A 22,265-nucleotide genomic window follows, 5' to 3' on the forward strand; every position below is an offset into this window, starting at 1 on the left:
CCCACACAGGCAGAGACTTGATCTAACACTGCATCATAGACCATGCGTGTTCCTCCCTTCAGTTATTGGATTGGAATGCTCCACCTCAGGGGGAGGGGCTTGATGAGATGCCTCTCAAAGAGCCGTCATTCAGAGTGAGAAACCCTCTAGCTTTTTCTCAGACTCATCTGGGGCTAATGGATCACTTACACAACTGATCTTAGTGACGACTGGTGACTGTCTGGCTTGATAAACCGAGAACATCTAATCGACAAAAGCCCTGCTAACATCTGGAGCCACCCGCGGTCCATGCAGACTGTGAAGTGGGCATCCGTGATTTCTATTTCTTGACTTGATTGTTTCGAAGTCAAGACAAAAACTGGATTTGGCCTGAAGGTTTTCCTGCCAGACATGTTATTTAACTCTTTAGTCTTTTAATCATAATTATTTTTTTGATTTGGCAGTGTCAGGTCTTTGGGTGTCCTTTTATCCACAAGCCACATTTTCTGTGTGAGCTCAGAATTCAATCTAGCTGGTGTCTTCGACAGTTTATTTCTGGTACGTGGGGCTGATTTTGGTGAAATTATGTCTGATCAGGGATGATTTTAATCATACTTAACACTAACCAGGCTAATAAACTCAGAGATGAAGGTAAGGTAAGTGCTACTTTTGGTTTCAGTAGCTTCCAGTAGAGATCTAGAGGGAATCTTCAAGATTTAGCATAGTTTCTGGAAAATGATCATAAAAAAGTTTGTGGTTTTAATGAGCTGGTTTACTTTATGGAGCTACTGGTGTTTATATTAGGTTAAATCCCAAATAATATTCTTAAAAAATTTTTCCTCCTTGTTTTTCAGATAAACTTCAGATGTAAACCGTCTTTCAGGGAGTCAGGATCACGGAACATCCGAGAGGTGAGTCTCTTATTTTTATTTTCCTTTGTTTGTTTTCTTAAAATCTCGTCTATTCTGCCTGTTTTCCAATTCTGTCAAACTTTTTTATCGCTGATGCTTCATTACTTGATATAAACAGCCAACAGCGTAGTGCTAAAAGTCATTGTGTTTTGTGAATTATTATTATTATTATTATTATTATTATTATTATTATTTATATACAGTTGAAGTCAGAATTATTAACTCCCCTAATTTATTAGCCCTCCTTTTTGTTTTTTTCCCCAGTTTCTGTTTAATGGAGAAGATTTTTTAACACATTTCTAGCAATAATAGTTTTGGTCAGACGTTATTTTGATGGTCCGTTTGTTGAATTTAAGTTACATTGCATCTACATGCCAACTAATTCTCATTAGATTGGCATGCTGTCTCATTAGATTAGTGCATACTGTCATGGAAAACCTGGAAAAATCACAGAATTTTGACATGGCATTTTCCAGGCCTGCAAACGTTTTGGAAAAATAGAAAAACCCACAGAGTTTTGGAAAAGTCATGGAAATTAGATTAACAAATATCTGTATACTTGAATATCGGTTAGTTGTCTTTACTTCTTTTCTGTGTTTGGCCAAAAACATGGTCTCACATTAAGGTTAGCGTTAGGGTTCGGTTGGGGTTAAGGTTAGCGTAAGTTGACATGCACTTGCACAGTTTTTTATAGTCAGTTAAATGTCTGTTTAGCAGCAGTATCAACAGATATTAATTAGACCGTCTACAAATACTCAAATGGACCATCAAAATCAAGTGTTACCATAGTTTTAATAGCTCATTTTAAATTGCTGATTTAATTTTTCTTTTCCAAGATGACAGTAAATAATATTTGACCAGATAATTTTCAATACACTACAATAAAGCTTAAAGTGACATTTAAAGGTCTAGGTTAACTTGGTTAAATAAGTTAACTAGGCAGGTTAGGTTAATTATGCAAGTTATTGTATAATGATGGTTTGTTCTGTAGACTATCGAAAGAAAATAGCTTAAAGGGGCTAATCATTTTGACCCTAAAATGGGTTTTAAAAAATTAGAAACTGCTTTTATTCTAGCCAAAATAAAACAAATAAGACTTTCTGCAGAAGAAAAAATATTATTAGACATACTGTGAAAATTTCCTTGCTCTGTTAAACATCATTTGGGAAATATTAAAAAAAAAAAAAAATTCTGACTTCAACTGAACAACACTTTAAGATTTAGATTTTAGTTATTTGTGAGTTTAATTTTAGCTCTTTATTTGTCGGAATGACCCCAGATGTTTTACACACACACACACACACACACACACACACACACACACACACACACACACACACACACACACACACACACACACACACACACACACACACACACACTCACACACACACACTGCATGGGCTGCTGCTGTTTGCTGTTTAAATCTTGATTTCACCCCGTTTTACCCTTTGTTTTCCTTTTCCACATCCCTTATGTCGCTCTCACTGCCGTAATCCATCCCTCATCTCTTCATCCCTATCTCTCCATTGCACTTCTGCTCCTCGGTATGCCCTGTCTCTTCCTGTTCCCATCTTGCTTTGTTGGGTTAGCAAACCTGGCGACGCAGAGCTTTCAGAGGTCGCTGTGCTTTGGAGCAAATGAGAGGTGCTGCAGCTAAATGTACTGCGCACACCTCTAACACACAGGTATCACACACATTTACGCAGCTACTGTATGATGACACTTTTACTTGGTTATCTAAATGAAGACTTATATAATTTTCCATTTTTTTTATTACAGTTATCACAATAAGATTAAGTAAAAATTGTTTTTGTCATTATAAAAATAGATGGTGACTCACAAATGCACTCACAAGAATAAACGAATACTGTATATTTTAGAAACTTCACAAAATTTTACTAATTTTAAAAGTAAAACAAATAAAAAGGGTTTTTCAGCAAATATAGCAGAGTTTTATTAAAATCCTATACTGCCATTTAATTGCTCTTTTTTTTATTAATTCTTTATTATGTTATGCAATACACACTGCAGCTAAATTTGGTCAACAGTTCACATTTTATTGATCAGTCAACAAATTAACTCCCAAATTTTGCAACAGTGAGCATTTACAAACATTTGACTGTGTGCACACGGCTCAACTGAACAAGTGTTTGTTCATGACATTTTAATACATTTAAAAGTCTCTGTTCTTTGTGTATAGAGTAAGAAATTTAAAGGCACCTATGATGAAAATCAACTTTTGTAAGCTGTTTGGAAAGAACTGTCTGTATGTATAGTGTCTACAATCATATTTCTGTGATTTTTTATAAGTTTACCATTTTTTTTCTAAACCGGCATGTGTGTAATAAAGACAGTAAAATCGATATCTAATTCTTAACCATTATAATCATCACAGCCACATGGTGTCTGTAAACGCTAGTGTGTGTGTGTGTGTGTGTGTGTGTGTGTGTGTGTGTGTGTGTGTGTGTGTGTGTGTGTGTGTGTGTGTACTGCAAACGGCATTTGTGTGATACTCGTCATTTCAGAAAGGCTTGAATAAACTCCATGACAAACACATAAAATAAACATACTTGGTATTTTTGACTAATGAGCAGTATTTTAGCTTTATCCGAGTCTGTCACTGTGCTGTATATCTGACGTAGCGCCTGATGAAAAGCAGACATGTACGTGCGAACGGTGGGCGGGGAGAAGCAGCTCATTTGTGTTTAAAGCTACAGATTATAAAAACAGCTACACTGTATTCAGACACCAAATGGGCAGATTCTGGAGTGTGTAATAACTGATCTGATGGGTATTTTGAGCTGACACTTTACAGACACATTCTGGAGACACCAAAGGCTTATCTTACATCTTGAAAAGGCGTAAAATAGTTGCCCTTTAAAGAGAACAAGTTAAGAATTTAATAGCCAATAATAAACTTAAACTTAATCATTTTGGTTGTAAGTTGTGTTGCACAATCAAACAAAACCATTATTTATGTAGTTCACTCCCTTGTTTAAAGGGTGGTCACTAGGAATGCACGCTATTGAAAAAAATATGCAATATTCAATTTCGTTGAGGATTGCGATAACAATATGTCTTGCAATATTACATATCCCTACAGAAATGCTCTTTTTAAAAACGATTTTTATGTTTTTTTTAGTAAATGTAATGATCATTGATTTTTTTTTACACTTTTCTGCGATACAGATCATGCATACAGAGCTCTGCATATATAAATACACCCTTCACAAACGTATCTTCTAAATTCATATTTTAATAGGAAGCTATACAATATTAAATTTGTGCATTTACATTACAGTTGATTAGTCGGTACTGAAGCCAAAACTGGAGCTAATCTAACAAAATAACTTACAATAATGGTCCAAAAACTAGTACAGCCAAATTTTATATTATAAAAAATATTATATACAAGTTTAAAATGAGAGGAAAAAACAAGAGAAGCAAAAAATTAAAAAATTTAGTTGAAATTATGAGTTGAATTTTTTTTGCAATAGTTTGCTTGAATTCAATTGTAATGTCTTTCAATTTCTAGATATCTTTGGTGACTAAAATATTATTTTAATAAATAAATATATCTGTTTAATAAATCTGTTTTGTTTAAATGCACTAAAATGCATTGCCTATATTCACTGAGAAATGGAGAAAAATATTCATTTAAAAAATGGGGAGTACTCTTAAATGTATTTTGTAGCCCTAGTTGTTGCTACTGAAACTTCACAATTTGGAGGTGGCTAACATGCTAACAAGTGTCATCCTTTTCAGTTTATTTAGTAATACAAAATAATTTGAACCCCATGAAAACCAATCCTCATTTTAAATGTGAACAATATGTCTGCAGTGTTTCTCCCTCAAGAATTTAAGCATACATTTGCACTTACTCGTATAGGCACTTCATCATGGCATTCAACTTTAAGTATTTTTAATTGCATCTCCAGAGGTTTTCTGTTCTCATGGTGTCTGTTCAGCTGTCTCCTCTTGTTCATGCTACCAAATCAGATTCAGTCTTTATAGCCCACAGCATAACCCCACAACAATGTCATATTTTATGGGTGTATGATCCTATGTCTTGTTTTTTATGGCAGCCTGCAATAGTGCGACACCACTGGGTCCATCGGAGAAGACAAGAGGGCAAATGCAAACAGTGTGGAAAGGTGAGTAAAATCACAAAAGTATTCACACTATATTTATGAGAAATGACATGTATTATGTGTTAAAGGACTATTGAATGACGTTTTAAGTTCATAATGGAGTCTAATATCCACTTACAGGGGTTTCAGCAGAAATTTGCCTTTCACAGTAAAGAGATTGTAGCCATCAGCTGCTCCTGGTGCAAACAAGCAGTGAGTCTCTCAAGCATCATGCATTAGTGTGTTTTAATGTTGCAGGTTGTGTATTTTTGTTTATCTTCCCTCCTTTTTTTGTGTCTTTGCAGTATCATAATAAGGTGACATGCTTTATGCTGCAGCAGATAGAAGAACCATGTTCATTAGGAGCTCATGCCGCTGTAATAGTACCTCCTACTTGGATCATACGGGTTCGCCGACCTCAGGTACACACACACACACACACACAATACACACTGTTAGGATTACTGCTTAAACAGGTGTATGAGAACAATCCACAAATTGAATTAGATGATTGAATTAATGTGGTTACATTGTAAATTACTGAGCAGTGCTATTCTGTGGCAAAATTGGATGTAAACTTTTAATGCAATCGATCATGCACAATCCGTAAGGCATTGCTAGTTTTCCATTGCATTTTTTGTTATGTTTTTAAAATGTTATTATCTTGTATTGTTTTTTTTTTTATCATAGTCCTCACTAAAGTCAAGCAAAAAGAAAAAACGGACATCTTTCAAACGTAAATCCAGCAAGAAAGGAGCAGAGGTATGAATACAGCAACAATTATTGTTATTATTTTTGTTTCTAAGAGGACAAAACAGTTAAAGAAGCAATATGTGTTTGTTTTATATACACTTTCCCTTTTTTATTCTAGGAGGCACGATGGAAGCCTTTTATAGTGAGACCCATTCCCTCCCAACTCATGAAGCCACTGCTAGTGTTTGTAAATCCAAAGAGTGGAGGAAACCAGGTATTGTTGTTACTTTGTATAGTAAAAACAGAAATAACATATTACAAATATTAATAACCTATAATGTCTATTTCCATTCTGCTCTCTTTGTCTTAGGGAGCTAAAATCATCCAGACCTTTCTTTGGTATCTAAACCCTCGGCAGGTGTTTGATCTAAGTCAAGGAGGTCCTCAGGAAGGGTCAGTACCTGCTTGTGAAATGCTTCAGAACAGAACTTTTCAAACTTTTTGGACACATCTATCAAGACTTTAGTATACTTCTTATATTTCACTAATAAAACAACACAAAGCTTGCTCTCTATTGTCAGTTAGTCGTACAATATTGTATCTTTTGTAGTAATTGTTTTATTATAATTTGCTTTCATTTGAAAAAATTAAGAATTCATTAATAGGGCTGGTAAAAATATTGCTATATTTTGTCATTTGTTTATAGTTTTACTTGCTTACATGTTTTTTTTTCTTTTTTTTCTTTTAGCTTGGAAATGTATCGCAAGGTTCACAACTTGAGAATTTTGGCCTGTGGGGGGGATGGCACGGTAAGCGTCTGTCTGTTAGTATTTGGCAAATAATCTGCCACCTCATTAAAATATTAGGCCGAGCGGTTTAAGCAAGAATTAAACACCTTTCCAGCAGGGGGAAGCATTTGACAGTCTGTGAGCCGAGCAAAAGTTAATTCTCCTGGGACATAACACTATGACTATTCAGATGAGTTGTGTATTTGAGTTTTCTGACATGTAATGCTGAACTGCGCATAAGTATTTGTTAATAATTGGCAATAATCTGCCACTTTATTTAAATATTAGGGTGAATAGTTTATGGAAGAATTAGAAACCTCTCCAGCAGGGGGCAGTATTTCACAGTCTGTGAGCCAATCAAAAGTTAATTCTCCTGAGTCATAACACTATGACTATTCAGATGAGTCGTGTATTTGAGTTTTCTGACATGTAATGCTGATCTGCGCGTCCTGGTTTATCCCATGCTGTCACATCTCCGTAATCCATTTGTATGAGTAATTAAGAGTGTTAAAGGAGATCTGAATGCAGTCATATTTCATACCCTGACTTTGATCCAAGAGAGAGAAGTTTAAGAATAAAGCCTTTAGCTCAGCTGAAATAAGGATTTTAAATCCATCACTCATCCTCCAGCCTGCTGAATGTGTTTAAACTGAGTTAAACACAAGTTTTTTGGGGTTTACATGTGATTTTTACTATACAAAAGCTCTAACTTGTTAATTAGGTTTTAGATGAAAAAGGTATGTGTGTGATATAAACTTTTTATGCTTGTTAATGGACATTTTGTTCATTTTCTTTTTATATACTGATGTTAAATGATAATTTGTTCAGGTGGGCTGGATCTTATCTGCACTTGATCAGCTGCAATTAAACCCTTCTCCTGCTGTGGCCGTACTTCCCCTGGGCACAGGAAATGACCTTGCTAGGACGCTAAACTGGGGTGGGGTGAGTTGAATTCGAGTCTAGCATCTGCAGTTGATTGCTTTTTTTCTTTCTTTTTTTTTTTACTTTTTAAAATTTTATTTAAAGAAAAGAGAAAAAAATGACAGAAGGGGAAGAAAATTTAAATAAAAAACAAATAACAAAGCGGTTGTCATATGCGTTCATTCAAGGGTTTGAAATCAAGTCATAATACATTTGACATTATCACAAATTGTTTACAATCACATACTCAGTCCATTTTTGCCAGTACTTGTTACACTTTTTTGAATCAATTCTTAGGTTAAAAGTCAGTCACTCCATACAATGTGTTTCCTTTACAATACCTATCCATTGAGCCCTAATTGGGAGATCAGCCTGAAACCATTTTTGAGTTATGGCTTTTCTGCTACTTACCAAAAGGATTTGAATGAATTATTTGTCAATATTTGGAATAATTTCTGCTATTTTCCGATGGTATAATGTAATAAATTAGTAGTCCAATTCTTCTTCAGTTATCTTTTTTATCTCAGTCGCTATGTCATACCATAAGGTCTGTATTTTTGGGCAAGCCCAAAAAAAGGTGAAAATGGTTAGTTATTGAGGATCCACATTGTTTCCAACAGGAGCCCAAACTTTCTGATAACTCATGTAATGTCTGTTAGAGGTCACTGAACTAAATGATGTGATTCCTCTCCAAACCCACTGTTTAAATCTCTTATCTAGTGTACAAGGTTGAAAATCTGGGTTGAATGCTATCCAACTTAATATCCCATAATGTTTTTCTGCTTGTTATTTCTTCAGTATACCAAATCATAACTTCAATGAAAACGCAGTCCAAGTATTTAATCTACTGTAATACTCTTCTGCTTGATATTTATTAAGAAGTAATGATTGTAAAGATTTATCTATCTGTGTAGTTTCTAGTTGCAGTTGATTTCTGACCAATCAGAGCCACTTTAATCATAGCCAGTTTCATTGTAATGTGTGTTTTGTGAACTACCAGGGCTACACAGATGAACCTCTGAGTAAAATCCTGTCTCATGTGGAGGATGGGAATATTGTACAGCTGGATCGGTGGAATCTTGTTGTGAAGCCCAACCCAGAGGCAGGACCAGAGGAAAGAGACGAGCAGGTGACGGACAAGGTGAGAGCTCCAGCGGTGCTGCTGTTTCACATGCTGTCAGAAGCACAGAACAGCAGCGGTATGCTTTTTATTGTGTGTCAGCATCTAAAGTGTGATTGATGTTTCTCTGCTCCACAGCTCCCTCTAGACGTCTTCAATAACTACTTCAGCCTTGGATTTGATGCTCATGTGACTTTAGAGTTCCACGAATCTCGAGGTTTGTGAAAACGCACTAGTCTGTCTGATAAATGTGCGACTGCTTGTTAACTAGATTGAGAAAGTAAAGGATGTAAAGTTTCTTCTGTGAGGTCCGATTGATTGGTGCTAATTGAGATTCATTATGGTTTGTCTTCTTTCTCCTCAGAGGCTAATCCTGAGAAATTTAACAGCCGGTTCAGAAACAAAATGTTCTATGCAGGGGTAAGTGATAAACACAAAATCAAACTCCTAAGACTGAAACAGCCAAGTTTTCACAAAGTTCTCATTGGATTCAGAGTAATGAATTGGCAATGGAATTGGGATGAAATGGCAATTCATTCTTATTGTAAACAATTCATGCATCATACATCCATGCAGCAAATACGTGCTTCATTTAAAAAAAAAAAGAAGTGTTGCGATTGCAAACCTCAAGGCCTTGTTTACACCTGCCATTAAAATTTGGTTAGTCAGATCAGAAGGTTATACCAGGGGTCTGTTGTTCATCATACCTCACCAAAAAGATCTGAGATGATTTGACAGACCTGGATTTTTTTTTCTGATAACAAACAGCTGGCTAATTTTGTTCTTCAAGCTAGTTGGTGAATCAGATTTAAATCTCTGAACAGGTTTATTGATGTTTAAAATCATGATCTGCAATGTAGCGACCTGCTGGTGACAAAACAGCAGTGCAATGACATCATCTAATTAATGTTCAATTATTTAGCAACTATGGAGTGAAATTTTATATAAGATTCAAGATGTAACATTCATTCAATCATTCATTCATTTTCTTTTCGAGTTAGTCCCTTAATTAATCTGGGGTTGCCACAGTGGAACGAACCACCAACTTATCCAGAATATGTTTTTCGCAGCGGATGCCCTTCCAGCTGTAACCCATCACTGGACAATGTCCATACACGCTCATTCACACACATATTTAGTTTGTTTAATTCACCTGTACCACATGTCTTTGGACTGTGGGGAAAAATGGAGTACACAAAGGAAACCGACGCGAACATGGGGAGAACATGCAAACTACACACAGAAATACACACAGAAATAGACAACTAAATAACAATAGATGATTAGTTAAATTTATCGCAATAACTTTTCCACATTTTACAGCCTATTTGTACTGGCTTGACTTTGTATTTAATAATAGCTTCACATGGCTTAACTGACTATTTAAATACATTTAAACTAATCTATGCCTTTTGAGATTTATGAGTAGTGGTCTGCATCTTTTGCGTTTCATCCAGCCACCCACATATTAGCTTTTACCATTCAAATTTATAAATTGTTTAATAAATTTAAATGGAAAAAAAAAGAAACAAATAATATAATAATTATTTTTTCCACAAAAAAACTCATTCTCAAGCACTTTACGAACATTATTTACAGAGGTGAATCCATGAGCAGGCTTTATCTGATCTTTTGATTTGATATGGCAAATATGCTTGCATAAATTATCTAGAAACATGAAATGGGACAATGGATGCAGCAGGTTTAGTTTCTGACCTGATCTGATAGCTGCTAAATTATTGTGAAGGGCCAGGATGTGTCAAAATCAGGACTGGAAAGAAAGCATTTGCTTTTTTAAATGTTCTCCAAACTTAAGATTTCAGATAGCAAAGCTTAAATCTGGAAAGTGTGGAAACCATCCTTCAACAGGTCTTCCTATTATTCAAAGACTTAGTTCACTCAAAAATGTTTTTTTATTTATTTTAATTTTTTATTTTAATTGCTCACCCTTATGTAATTTTAGTCCCCTGAGACCTTTGTTCATCTTCAGAACGCAAATGAAGATATTTTATATGAATCCTAAATGCTCTCTGACTTTTCATAAACAGCAACAGTCCTAAGATGTTCCATGTCCAGGAAAAAAAAAAAACTTAGTTAAAACATTGCTTGTGACTTCAGTGTTCATCTAATCATATGAAGCTCCATGAAACATTTTGTGCACTAAACAACTGTAAAAGCAACCTTGTTTGTCTAGGTCAAGGTCAGGGTGCACATTTACTATGGGCAATCCAATGCTTGTGTGTTGCACTAGTGACTAATGGCAAAGCATCATATTGCCTGTAGTAAACACACACCTTGACAATCTGATGAGAAGATATAGGCGAACAAAGTTAGATTTATCTATCTATGTAGTTGGTGATTAGTGGCTATTAGAACACATGAGTCATGACATGAGTCCAGTCAAATGTGTTAAAAATTATTATAGGTGTAAGTTGGTGGAAGTAGCTTTTGTCAACAATCAATGGAAACAATCAAGTAGCTCAGTGTTTTTTGCTTGATCATACAACATAAATCATTGTGACATTGATGCAAGTATCTTTTTTTTTCCTCTACAGACAGCGTTTTCTGATTTCTTGATGGGCAGCTCCAAAGACCTGGCTAAGCACATCAAAGTAGTCGTATGTACAGTATTAAACTAAACAAATATATTTTTCTGGAGACAATAAGAGAGGAAATACTGTAAATGTGCATGCCTCTGTGTGGTTTAAAATGCAAATGATCATGCTGCGCATTTTAGGTTTGACTCTAAGTCTCTATATTTGCATGCTTGTTTGTCTGTTTGCGTTTCTTCCTCTTGGGCTTTAGCACTGGGAGGTAGTGTGTCTAAATTTGAGTCGAAAACTTTTTTTTTCTGCTGACTGTTGGTTTGTTCTGCTGACTTGTTTAGTTTATGCTGCTTTCTTCTCTCTCATTCTTTGTAGTGTGACGGCACAGATTTAACCTCAAAGGTCCAGGATTTGAAGCTGCAATGCCTGGTCTTCCTAAATATCCCCAGGTGATGCACTTAATCATGTTTTTAATGTTTTCTGAGTGCTTTATCTGTGCATACAGTATGTGCAGTTGCTGTTATTATCAATGTTGAAAACAATTAATCTACTTAATATTTTTTTGTGAAAACTGCACTCAAAAAGGACTTATTTTATTTTATTTACAATGAGTTGAAACAAAGCGATTCTTAAGTAATTGTTTTTTGTTCAATCCTCTTAACTTTGTTAGATTAAGTTTACTTAATCGAGTTGTGATGGCACAACCTGTAGGAACTGTGTGGAAGCCAGTGTTTTTAGTGTGTCACAGTTTTTTTCAGGATTCTTTGATTAATATAAACTTCAGTCTCACTTTATATTAAGTGGCCTTAATAATGTTCTATACTTAAATTTAATCATTTCAGGGTTCAACACTAAGCCTTTTTTCTACTGGCCCGAACAGGCCGGTGATTCAGATTTTTACTTGCGCTGCCAAAATGTTCACTGGCCCCAGCAAACAAAATAAATAAATAAAGTTAATAGCTATCTCTCAGCTACACATTTTATATATTTTTTTTCAAAATCCAAACATAACGATAGACCATTTTGAGGGATGTAAAAAATAGCATTGGTCCTAAAGTATTTCTTGTGTTACATTTTTAATTATCATAGCTTGCGAGAATCCCAAAAGGTCCACATATTGATAAATAATGTTATGTCGGCGGTTTAAACGTTAATTTATGCTTGAACTGACTTTTGTTACAGTTTGATTGTTTGACCAATTCTAAGAAGCCCATATTAATAATATAGCTCTTTTAAATATTTTCTATCATATATTGTAAAAGCTATCTATAATCATTAAGATTCTAACGTTAATTCTTTTCAAATCTTGGGGTCCCCATGAATACTGGAACTTTCCGTCTATAGTGCAGTTTATTTAAAAACAAAACAATTTCCATATGTTCTCTCTCTCTCTCTCTCTCTCTCTCTCTCTCTCTCTCTCTCTCTCTCTCTCTCTCTCTCTCTCTCTCTTTCTCTCTCTCTCTACAGTGTATATATATATATATATATATATATATATATATATATATATATATATATATATATATATATATATATATATATATACACATAAAGAAAGTGTTTTGAGTTTTAATGCTAGGACCCCATACTTGGAATTGCTTAGGGCCCCTAAATCACTAAGTCCACCCCAAACTGAATACATACAGTACACTTTTTATTCAACATAACTTTTCTTCAAATACTTAATAAATAACTAACAGTTCGTAAAATTTCAATTGTGATGTAACTAAATTTCTCAAAGATCCTGGAAAATAATGTCTGTGAATCTAGAATTTGAATATTTAAAAAATAAAAATACATTTATAATGAGCAAAATTCAGAGTGTTATGCAAGCAAAATGAGCAGTATGGAAAATGTTTAAATGGAAAGTATTTTTAAATGGAAAGTATTCCCGATTTGAAGACTGTATTTGCATGCAATTGACACATAGTCACAGACAAAATAAACTTTAGCGACAAGGCAGTAAGGATCCTGTTTTCTCCCCCCGGGCCATCGGAGAGTCTTTATTATTGAGCCCTGCATTTGGTACAATGTATGTGTTTTGTACATACATGTTTTTACATTGTACTTACAGTATATTTAAAATAAATTATTTGCATGTAATTTTCATCTGTCATTGATTTCTGTATTTACATAATTACATTGTTGACTTTTTCATTTTTTTCACAAATACAAACTCTTTTGAACTGTACTGTACTACTGATCAGTATATCTGTGTAAGGATCTGAATACAGAATTTGATTGTTTATGTTGATCTCAGGTACTGTGCGGGCACAATGCCATGGGGCAATCCGAGTGAGCATCATGACTTTGAGCCTCAGCGTCATGATGATGGCTGCATTGAGGTTATTGGATTCACAATGACATCACTGGTATGTTTCACCTCACTGGATGCATTTGAAGTGAGTTTTCAAATGAAAGGGTCTATTCTTAAGTCAACAGATGTGCCCTGCGTTGTTTTTTGTGACTTTAGGCCACACTGCAGGTCGGAGGTCACGGTGAGAGGTTAAATCAGTGTCGCGAAGTCACCCTCACCACCTTTAAGTCAATCCCCATGCAGGTGGACGGGGAGCCTTGTAAACTAGCACCATCTGTTATTCACATTTCTTTGCGAAACCAGGCCAACATGGTGCAGAAAACCAAGAGACGTACATCTATACCACTGCTAAACGAGTGAGTGCAACATTTGACATCACACACTTGTAGGTCTGTCATAATATCATATTTTTACTACCAAACAAATTCTTGAAAGCAATATTTACAACATTGCTATACTAGATTTACATTCATTCACGATCCAAAAACAATTCACTTTTGTCATAACGTACATTGTAATGTCACTTCTCACTGTGTCTGAAACTATTTGTTCAAAGACTCAGTCTCTTTTAAACCTGTCTTGTCCAAGAGCCTACTCAGCTCTGATTGGTCAAATTGCACATATTTTATTTTGCACGTCAGAAAACCCCCCACCCATGTTCAAATTATAACTATTAATCTCTTGTAAACACAGTAATATGAACCGCAATTATGGGATTTGTTTTGTGTCAATTCAAGCCAAAGTCTTAATCCTTCAACAGGGGTTCCCAAACATTTCCAATCACGACTAAAATAACAATACCAGTGACTCGCGACCACCAGTATCCTCTGAAGTGGTTATACAGTAAATATACAAACCTTGAACACATACTAATGGAGATCATTCTCCATGTGAGTGTCGTAAAGGTGTCAGAAAGTTGAACCTAGTGCCATATAATCAATTTGCTGCATCTGACTCAATTGCTGGGTCTTTAAAATAACGTTAACACAGCAGGAGTCGCAAAAAATGGATAGGCTGATGGATTTTTATTTGCATTTTATTATGTAAATTTCACATTACTCTTCTTTTGTAGGTTAATTTTAGTAAATTAGTAAAATGAATTTGACTTTTGGAAATCGCAAAGTGATTCTCCCCCAACCTCATTGTCCCACAATCTTTTCTGCTGGAGATACTCTTGTCGTAAAAACCAAACAAACAAAAAAACATTAAAAATCTTAAATGTACCGTAGGAGCGGTATAGCAGAACCTTTTGGTGGTTTTAAAACATTGACCTTTCAAAGCCGTAGTATACCTTGAAAACGGCTATCGTCCCATGTCTAGTTCAGACCCCTACTTTGTGAACCGCTGCTTTAGAAGAGCATACAAAGTGGTTTTGCTTTCATAGCACACAAAATAGCATGCTCTCAATATGTCAACCACACAAAATCATGTAGCAAACTCCTCCAGCAACTACTGGAGTGTTTGAGGGTCAAAAGAGGCAGTTTACCTACAGCCAGTGAAGCCATTATGCTGATTGGTTGAATAAACTGACCTAGGTTTGTGCAGGAAGTAGGACTGGAATTATTACTTACTCATTCCAGGCACTTCAGAATCAGTTCTTTCTTTTAGGAGACAGTATTTATACAATACTACATTTATCATGCTTCCTTGATCTTTGACACTTGCAGACCTTACACATTTTTAGTAAACAGCTAAATGAAAAGAGCATAATAGCGAGTCTTAAACATAATTGTCAGTTCCTTTCATCTTTTATTGGTTTTATTTAGTCTTTTCGTCTTTTTGTCCAATGAACCACTCAGAATAAGGATGCGTAGAGAGGGTAACTATAAGTGTATACTGTACAAGCAATGTATTGCTGATTGTTGATCAGCATGTCGTGTTGAGGGGGTGTCTGAATCCATGTCTTATTCATAAAATTCAAGAAACGCCCACAATGGCAAACTAATGAAGCTTTTCTTTTGTGTGGCTTGAGTTGTCTCTCGCTTTTGCCTGTCATGTTCTCCGACAAGATGTTTATTTGCCAGTAATATTAATGGCACTAATAATGGACTCTTTACAATGTTGCAGTATTGTTATGTGTAATATTATGTGTAGCTTAAAATATATTCATCATTTACGCTAGCCTATTTTTTCTTTTGGTTTGGGTTGGTTGTAATTATATGTGTTAAATTTCAAAATTTGAAAATCTTATCTATCTTATTAATTAATTAATTAATTAATTTATTTATCTATTTATTTATTTATTTTGATAGTTTGTTAATAAAAAAATTAGTTATTTTTAATATTGATATATTGTAACCCCCAATTTAGTATTTAGTAGTTAGTGTGTAATTAAGAATGAGGTCTGCGATTTATGAATGAGATTTAAAGAGCAAGACTTTTAAAAAGACAGCAGTATTCAAATGCACACATACACACACATTCACGCACACACAAATTTTTAAAGCACTAGGTTAGCTAATGTTTAATAAACAGTCAGAGCAAAAGTTAAACTGTTGGATTGATGTGCCTCTTTATTGAGCTGTTACTGAACGTGTGACAATTTAGTATGATTTATTTGCTCTCTCAGTCTCATTTCTTTTCCATGTCACCTGAAGTGAATAAATGACCCTCATAAATGACTGGTAAGGACAGACAAGCTTGCTTAGTCCTGCTGAAATTAGATAATCACTCTCCCTGGGGTTTTGTTCATTTCACACCTGGCTGCTTCAAGGTGAGCTCATTGTATCGACGGCAGATAGACCCATAATGAAACCACGGTTAAAAAGCTAAATATCGGAAGCGGAGACAGATTTAATTAGTATAGCGACAGCTGGGCCGTTTAGTGAAATGCGAGATGCTGTTTCCAACCCTGACAGCCATCACTGCATGCTCACTATGATATGCCACTGTTATAGAAACTTCAGTTCCTGATGAATATCTTTTGTTTGAATAAATTTTTTTTAACCATAATCTTTTTCCATCAAGCAGTCAGCAACCGTTTCCAGAACGACTACGGATCAGAGTGAGCCGTATCAGCATGCATGATTATGAAGCTTTGCACTACGACAAGGAGAAGCTCAAAGAAGCTTGTAAGTATGAAACATGAACAATAACAATAATAATGTAATAATAATTATAATGATTATAATAATAACCATAATGATATTAATAATAATAATAATAACAATAATAATGATAATAATAATTATACTGATTATAATAATAATAATGATGATGATATTATTAATAATAATAATAATAATAATAATAATAATAATAATAATAATAATAATGATCATGATGATGATGATAATAATAATAATAATAATGATGATGATGATGATGATGATGTAATACTAATAATAATAATAATAATAATATTAATAATAATAATAAATAAGGATATAAAGCTTATAGTTTTGTCATTTATTAAGTTTGTAATTGTAGTTTTTAAGTTTAAAAACGCGTCCCTTCTTATTTTTTTATAAGTAATATGTCAAAACTGGATTTGAATGTTACCACATTTTTAATTCCAAAAAGCTAAATCTGGGGTAAAATGTTTAAAAAACTTTACTGTTGATCATTTAATGTTTTTTTTTTTCTTTTGTAAAATTAACATTTCATTTTTTCCCTGTTAACACAACTTGTCTTCTTTGATTTTATTCATTTTGTCAGTGACAAGTGCAGTTAGATTGCAGACCAACCTTAAATATAACCTCAAAATCTGGCCGTTAATAATTATTGAATGAACTTGTCCCCTTAAATGTCGTTTGTAAAACATCATTGAAGTTGCTCTTCAGTGGTTTGGCATTCAGCAGTGACATTTACATTATTACACGGAACTGAACTGAACTTCAGTTGTGAAAACTGCACTGAATGGAAGCAGTTTCAATTTGCTAGAAGCTGCTTTGAAACATTCTACATTGTAAAAGCACCATAGAAATAAAGATGAGTTGAATTAAATAGAATTGTGGTTATGATACAGATTAGTTCACCCAAAAACGGACAGAAACATCCCAGATTTTCTTTCATGTGTTGAAGATCATCAAAAGTTAGATGAATTTGATGAAGTGAGGGCAATAACATTTATTCTGGCTGCCCGATTTGTTTAGGAGTGCCCAAGTCAAGCTGTGTGCACACTTCTATTTCCCAGCACTAGGTGTCGTCCCATCACTACCCTCAGTAACTATGGTGTGTGCTGTTGGAATTTAGTGGCTCTATTACAATACATTCAGCCTCTGCTTTATGCCGCTTTTAAGATTTGACACGGAGTATTTTACCAATCCATCAGCAATGTTAGCATCATACATTTCTAGTTTTAATAAACTATTACCTACAGTTTTCAAAAATCAAGTCTAGTATGAAAAATTGTTTGTTAATGTTCAAGTATATGGTTATAATCAAGCTTTGTTTTAATAAGCAAACATTTAAAATAGTGAATATCCATCACCCCGAGACCAGTTTTATGATGATTAATTTATATACATGCTGGTTGACAATCACATTAGCCTTTTGGTCTGACTTTAAAAAAAAACAACAGAAAATAAAAAAGTAAGACTTCCTTTAGTTTGACTGAATTCATCCATTTAAAGTGCTTGTCAACTAGGAGAAAGTGGTTCTCTCTTTTCAGTTCATACACTCATTCTGTACTCTTTCATTTGTGCTACAAAAATAAACCACACATCCTTGTGTCTCGTCAGCTCACTGCTGTCAGTCCCTCTTCACTCTTCTGAAGAGCCTTGACAATACCACCAACTCAAGAGAAAGAGCGAGAGCACGGAGAACAAACCTGAATTGAATTTGGGAACGACTGCTCAGATGTTGCTAAGCAACTCAACATTCCTCAATGGAGGAGACCTCTCCCATATCTCGCCGTTCTTTCTCCACTCGTCTCTTCCCGCTTTCCCCGTCGCCCTCTCTCACTTTCTCGCTCCCCACTTTGTCAGAGAAACTCAGCGTCTTCTTGAGAAAGCTCATTTAGTTTGGAAATATTACCCTGCCTCTCTAAAGCCATCAAGGCTCGCTGCTCAGGGTAGGACTGTAGTTTTTCTCCAGCTTTAAAACGTGCACTCCTGCATCTTCATGATGTTAAGGGTGGTTGAGTGTTTCATTGCACAGTTGAGATCTCAGAGTGAGATCTTTGACTTTTTCCCATTTCCCTCTAAATTGAGTTGGACTTGAGAATGTCCATATGCATGAGAGGACACGTACCCTCAGCAGCCACTGCACTGCTTGAACATCATATTTCATCAGATTCTCTCAATGACACGTATAAGAGCAGGCCTACAGCTGCATGTCTACAAAATGCCTACAGTGATTTAGACTCTAGTGCAGACAAAATGGCTATGGCCTATTACTGTCAGCCCTCGTTTCATGAGGAGTCTCTGGATTCCTTTGAATGAGTTGGATTGGGTCTAAGCCACTGCATGTTGAATACAACTGCCATAAATCATCTCCATCAACACATACAGCTTACAGAGATTCACCAGGACACAGAGACAGAGATGAATTTTATCTTCAATGCTTTGAATTCTCTTTTCTTTCTTTCTTTCTTTCTTTCTTTCTTTCTTTCTTTCTTTCTTTCTTTTTTCTTTCTTTCTTTCTTTCTTTCTTTCTTTGTCTCTTTATCTCTTTCCTTCCTTCCTTCCTTCCTTCCTTCCTTCCTTCCTTCTTTCCTTCCTTCCTTCCTTCCTGCCTTCCTTCTTTCCTTCCATTCTCTTATTTAATTCAAATTTCATCTCCCTCTGCTGATCAGTATCTCCTGAGAGGAGAAATATGGGCCAAATTTTTAAAAACGTGCAGCAGACTTTTACTGTGCGAATGATGAAAAGATTCTGTTTCTTCTCCTTATCTCTCATTCTAACTTCTCGTTTCTTGTCTTTCCATCCTTATTGCAGCGATTCCACTGGGTCTCATCGTTGTCCCTGGAGACAGTGATTTGGAAACCTGCCGAGCTCACATCGAGAGACTACAGGAGGTAAAAAATGAGAGGGTGGGGTTAACAGATGGGAGAGGGGTAAAAGTGAGAAATGAAGAGGACAGGAAAATAGAGAGGAGGAGAGAGGTGTTAGAGTTTGATTAATGATGGGAACAGTCAGTCACTGTATAAGAATATAATATATGGAGAAGTTTTACTGCATTACATGTAGTACAGAACAGTGGCGCTTGGTTAGTTTGTCCTTCAGGACCCAGATTTGCAAGTAGTGACACTCTATTAGAATGTTTTAATTCTAAAATATTATTAAATGTTTTAAAGAGCCCCTATTATGCGTTAAAAAAGGCCATATTATGGTTTTGGGGGTCTCCAACAACAGGCTGATATGCATGCAAGGTCAAAAACTCTTGTAGTATCTTATAATATACATTTATTTGTAACTAATTATCCCAACACCTCTCATATGATTTGTTCAGCAATTAATTTGTTCCCAAACCCCTCCTTAGCGTGATGCTAATCTGTGCTGATTGGTGAGATGACCTAGTCTATTGCAATTGGTTGACTGCGTTCAGCGTGAGACAGAGAGAAACGCCCACCACGACTTATCAACATTGTTGAAGTAGTCAGAGTGCAGAGTGTATGTGTGAACCCAATAAAGGAGTGCATTAAAGCAATGCAGTTTGCTCTGTCAGCTCTTCATTACCATGACACACATTCAGTATTAATCCACACAGTGGCAAAAGTTGAACTATTTTGAAACCTGAACGCCACAAGTGTAAGAATAGCTGATGGTGGCCATAGCAATGACAAGTGGCAGTGGATTGCGAGCTCACAAACGCATTTAAATCAGTAAAGAAAGTGGTAAGCGTTGCATTTTCAATGTGGTTTTAGATGCGAAATGAGAATATAAAGAGTTAACCAGATACAGTACAAGGTACGTGGAGCGGTTACAAGTAACAAAACACAATTAAATTCATAATTTGCAAACTAGAGAAAACAAGGAGGCAACCATTTTAATCACACTTAGGTTGCTTAGACTTGTGAAATGGAGGAAGGAACTGATCCATGAACTGTGTACTGTAAAGTTCCTGTCAAGCTCTGACAAAGTCCCATACATCAGTAGTCTTTTCTGATCCTTCCTTTTAGCAAACGGCCGATAAATCTCCTGTTGTAAGCATGTAGATTGCTGAAGCACTCGTCAGAAAAATGACAGGAGCACAGTACAAGGCTGGAGCTATAATATTTTTGCAAAAATAAACTTTATCCATTGACTCTTCACAGCCACATCTTTGGGTAGGAAAAATAACACTATTTTAACTTTCTCTTTTATATATGAATCAATAGTTTTACACACAGTGCACTTTCAGATTTAATCCTTAGCTGGATATTTAACTTTACTTAGAGCTGTGTTACACACTGCATGGAAGGTCATTTTCAAAAACACATAATAGGGGCTCTTTTTCACTTAATTTTTGATCATTGGTTTTGAATTTATAAATAGTTGCCGGGTTGGAAAATTGAGTAAATGTTGACGGGGGTTTTGTTTTTGGAGTTTTTTTTTTAACCTTTCCAGTTAGATTATGCATATGTTGTTCAATTCTTAGGTTTTGATGCGCTGTTCATTTACTTATTTACCACAAACAATTTAAAACCATCATGAAGCATTATTAATGCAGTCACCTTTATCAAAATGCATTATTATTAATACAATATCTCAACATCATACCAAAAATTGGCCAAATGACATTGACAGTGACAGTTTTTTCTCAAATTTTCATAATGCCATGCCCTCTAGCCATACATTTATGGTGAAAGTAAATTGCACACAAATCATGTTTGTCCTTTATCAGGTGATCCAATATTCAACCTTTAAACAACATCAATGCAAAGTAATACTCTAGTTTGACTGGGCACATAACCTTTAACATTAAGTTAAAATAAGGACTTCTCCTCACTATATATGGTTTATAATTACTTACTCTTATGACTTGTGAATGCTCAGTGTATTGTTTAGGTAAACTTTAGAATAGGCATTTACTTTTTTCTTTCTCTTTGTTGCACAATTTTTTTGTTTGTCTCACAATTTGAAAACCATTGGTCGAGAATATCTTTTTCATGACTCCCCATACTATCTATTAGGGCTGCTTGATATTGGAAAAATCTAACATTGCGATGTTTTGTTTTTCTACAATCAATATTGCAATATATAAACAATTTCACCAGGTGACTTAAACTGCTACTGTATTTAGAAATTATTTATTTATTTAGATTGATTGGACTGATTCTGTAGGGAAGTGAATCGTTCAAAAAAATTAAAAATATTAACTAATTGCAATCAAAGATAACAGTGAAATAAACTGTTTTATGGTTTTTGGTGAAATCAAATTGTATTCAGGTGGAAATTTTGAAGAATCAAATGTAAAACAAAAAACACTGCAGAAGCTTTTACTCAAAAAAAAAAATTTCAAAATCATTCTTTAAGTTACAATATTTTTATTTATTACTGTGTTTCCCATGTTTTTCATCAATCAAATAGATTCTTAGTCCTCTAACATACAGTCTTTTGAAAAATGAGCAATTGTACCATAGTCGGACATAAAATCTGATCTTTTTGGCAGGGAATAAAAACTAAACCTCAGATGACAACATATACTGTAGCCTGAACAAAAATCATTTAGGCACCGCCAATCAATTTTTAGTGTATGGTATTTAGGTCCTTTATGTTGATAGATTTGTAAGCACAAATCAATTCCCTCACGCTGTCTTAATGAGCAGAAAAAGAAAGATTGTCAAAGGTCTCAAATATTGCAAAAGCAAATAACTCCCAAAGAGAATTCATGTGCTCAAAATGCGCAGATAATCAAAGAATATGCATTTACTTTTTTCTCTCGTTGTTATTGCTCACAATTTGAAAAGTATTGTTCGAGAACATCTCATTTT

At 34.9% G+C, this 22,265-nt stretch overlaps 1 protein-coding gene across 50 annotated transcripts in view; it reads left to right on the forward strand.

Annotated features, from left to right (window-relative positions):
• Positions 1–22,265, forward strand: part of dgkza (diacylglycerol kinase, zeta a) — a 193,068-nt gene that overhangs the window by 121,794 nt on the left and 49,009 nt on the right. For 9 of the 50 annotated variants that reach the window (XM_001922410.8, XM_073908828.1, XM_073908826.1 and 6 more), the window contains 18 exons: positions 834–890; positions 4,979–5,047; positions 5,165–5,236; positions 5,329–5,445; positions 5,714–5,785; positions 5,895–5,990; positions 6,087–6,169; positions 6,465–6,525; positions 7,333–7,446; positions 8,426–8,566; positions 8,684–8,762; positions 8,910–8,965; positions 11,101–11,163; positions 11,467–11,540; positions 13,352–13,463; positions 13,565–13,764; positions 16,376–16,479; positions 19,288–19,367. In XM_001922410.8, the coding sequence (XP_001922445.3) occupies positions 834–890; positions 4,979–5,047; positions 5,165–5,236; positions 5,329–5,445; positions 5,714–5,785; positions 5,895–5,990; positions 6,087–6,169; positions 6,465–6,525; positions 7,333–7,446; positions 8,426–8,566; positions 8,684–8,762; positions 8,910–8,965; positions 11,101–11,163; positions 11,467–11,540; positions 13,352–13,463; positions 13,565–13,764; positions 16,376–16,479; positions 19,288–19,367 (1,650 nt within the window). Of the gene's footprint in view, positions 1–62; positions 135–833; positions 891–2,482; positions 2,579–4,978; positions 5,048–5,164; positions 5,237–5,328; positions 5,446–5,713; positions 5,786–5,894; positions 5,991–6,086; positions 6,170–6,464; positions 6,526–7,332; positions 7,447–8,425; positions 8,567–8,683; positions 8,763–8,909; positions 8,966–11,100; positions 11,164–11,466; positions 11,541–13,351; positions 13,464–13,564; positions 13,765–16,375; positions 16,480–19,287; positions 19,368–22,265 lie in introns of all 50 variants that reach the window. The other 41 variants (XM_073908823.1, XM_073908829.1, XM_073908827.1 and 38 more) reach the window with 7 other exon arrangements.

The sequence above is a fragment of the Danio rerio genome, chromosome 7 (genome assembly GCF_049306965.1).
Source record: "Danio rerio strain Tuebingen ecotype United States chromosome 7, GRCz12tu, whole genome shotgun sequence".
Taxonomy (NCBI): Eukaryota; Metazoa; Chordata; class Actinopteri; order Cypriniformes; family Danionidae; genus Danio; species Danio rerio.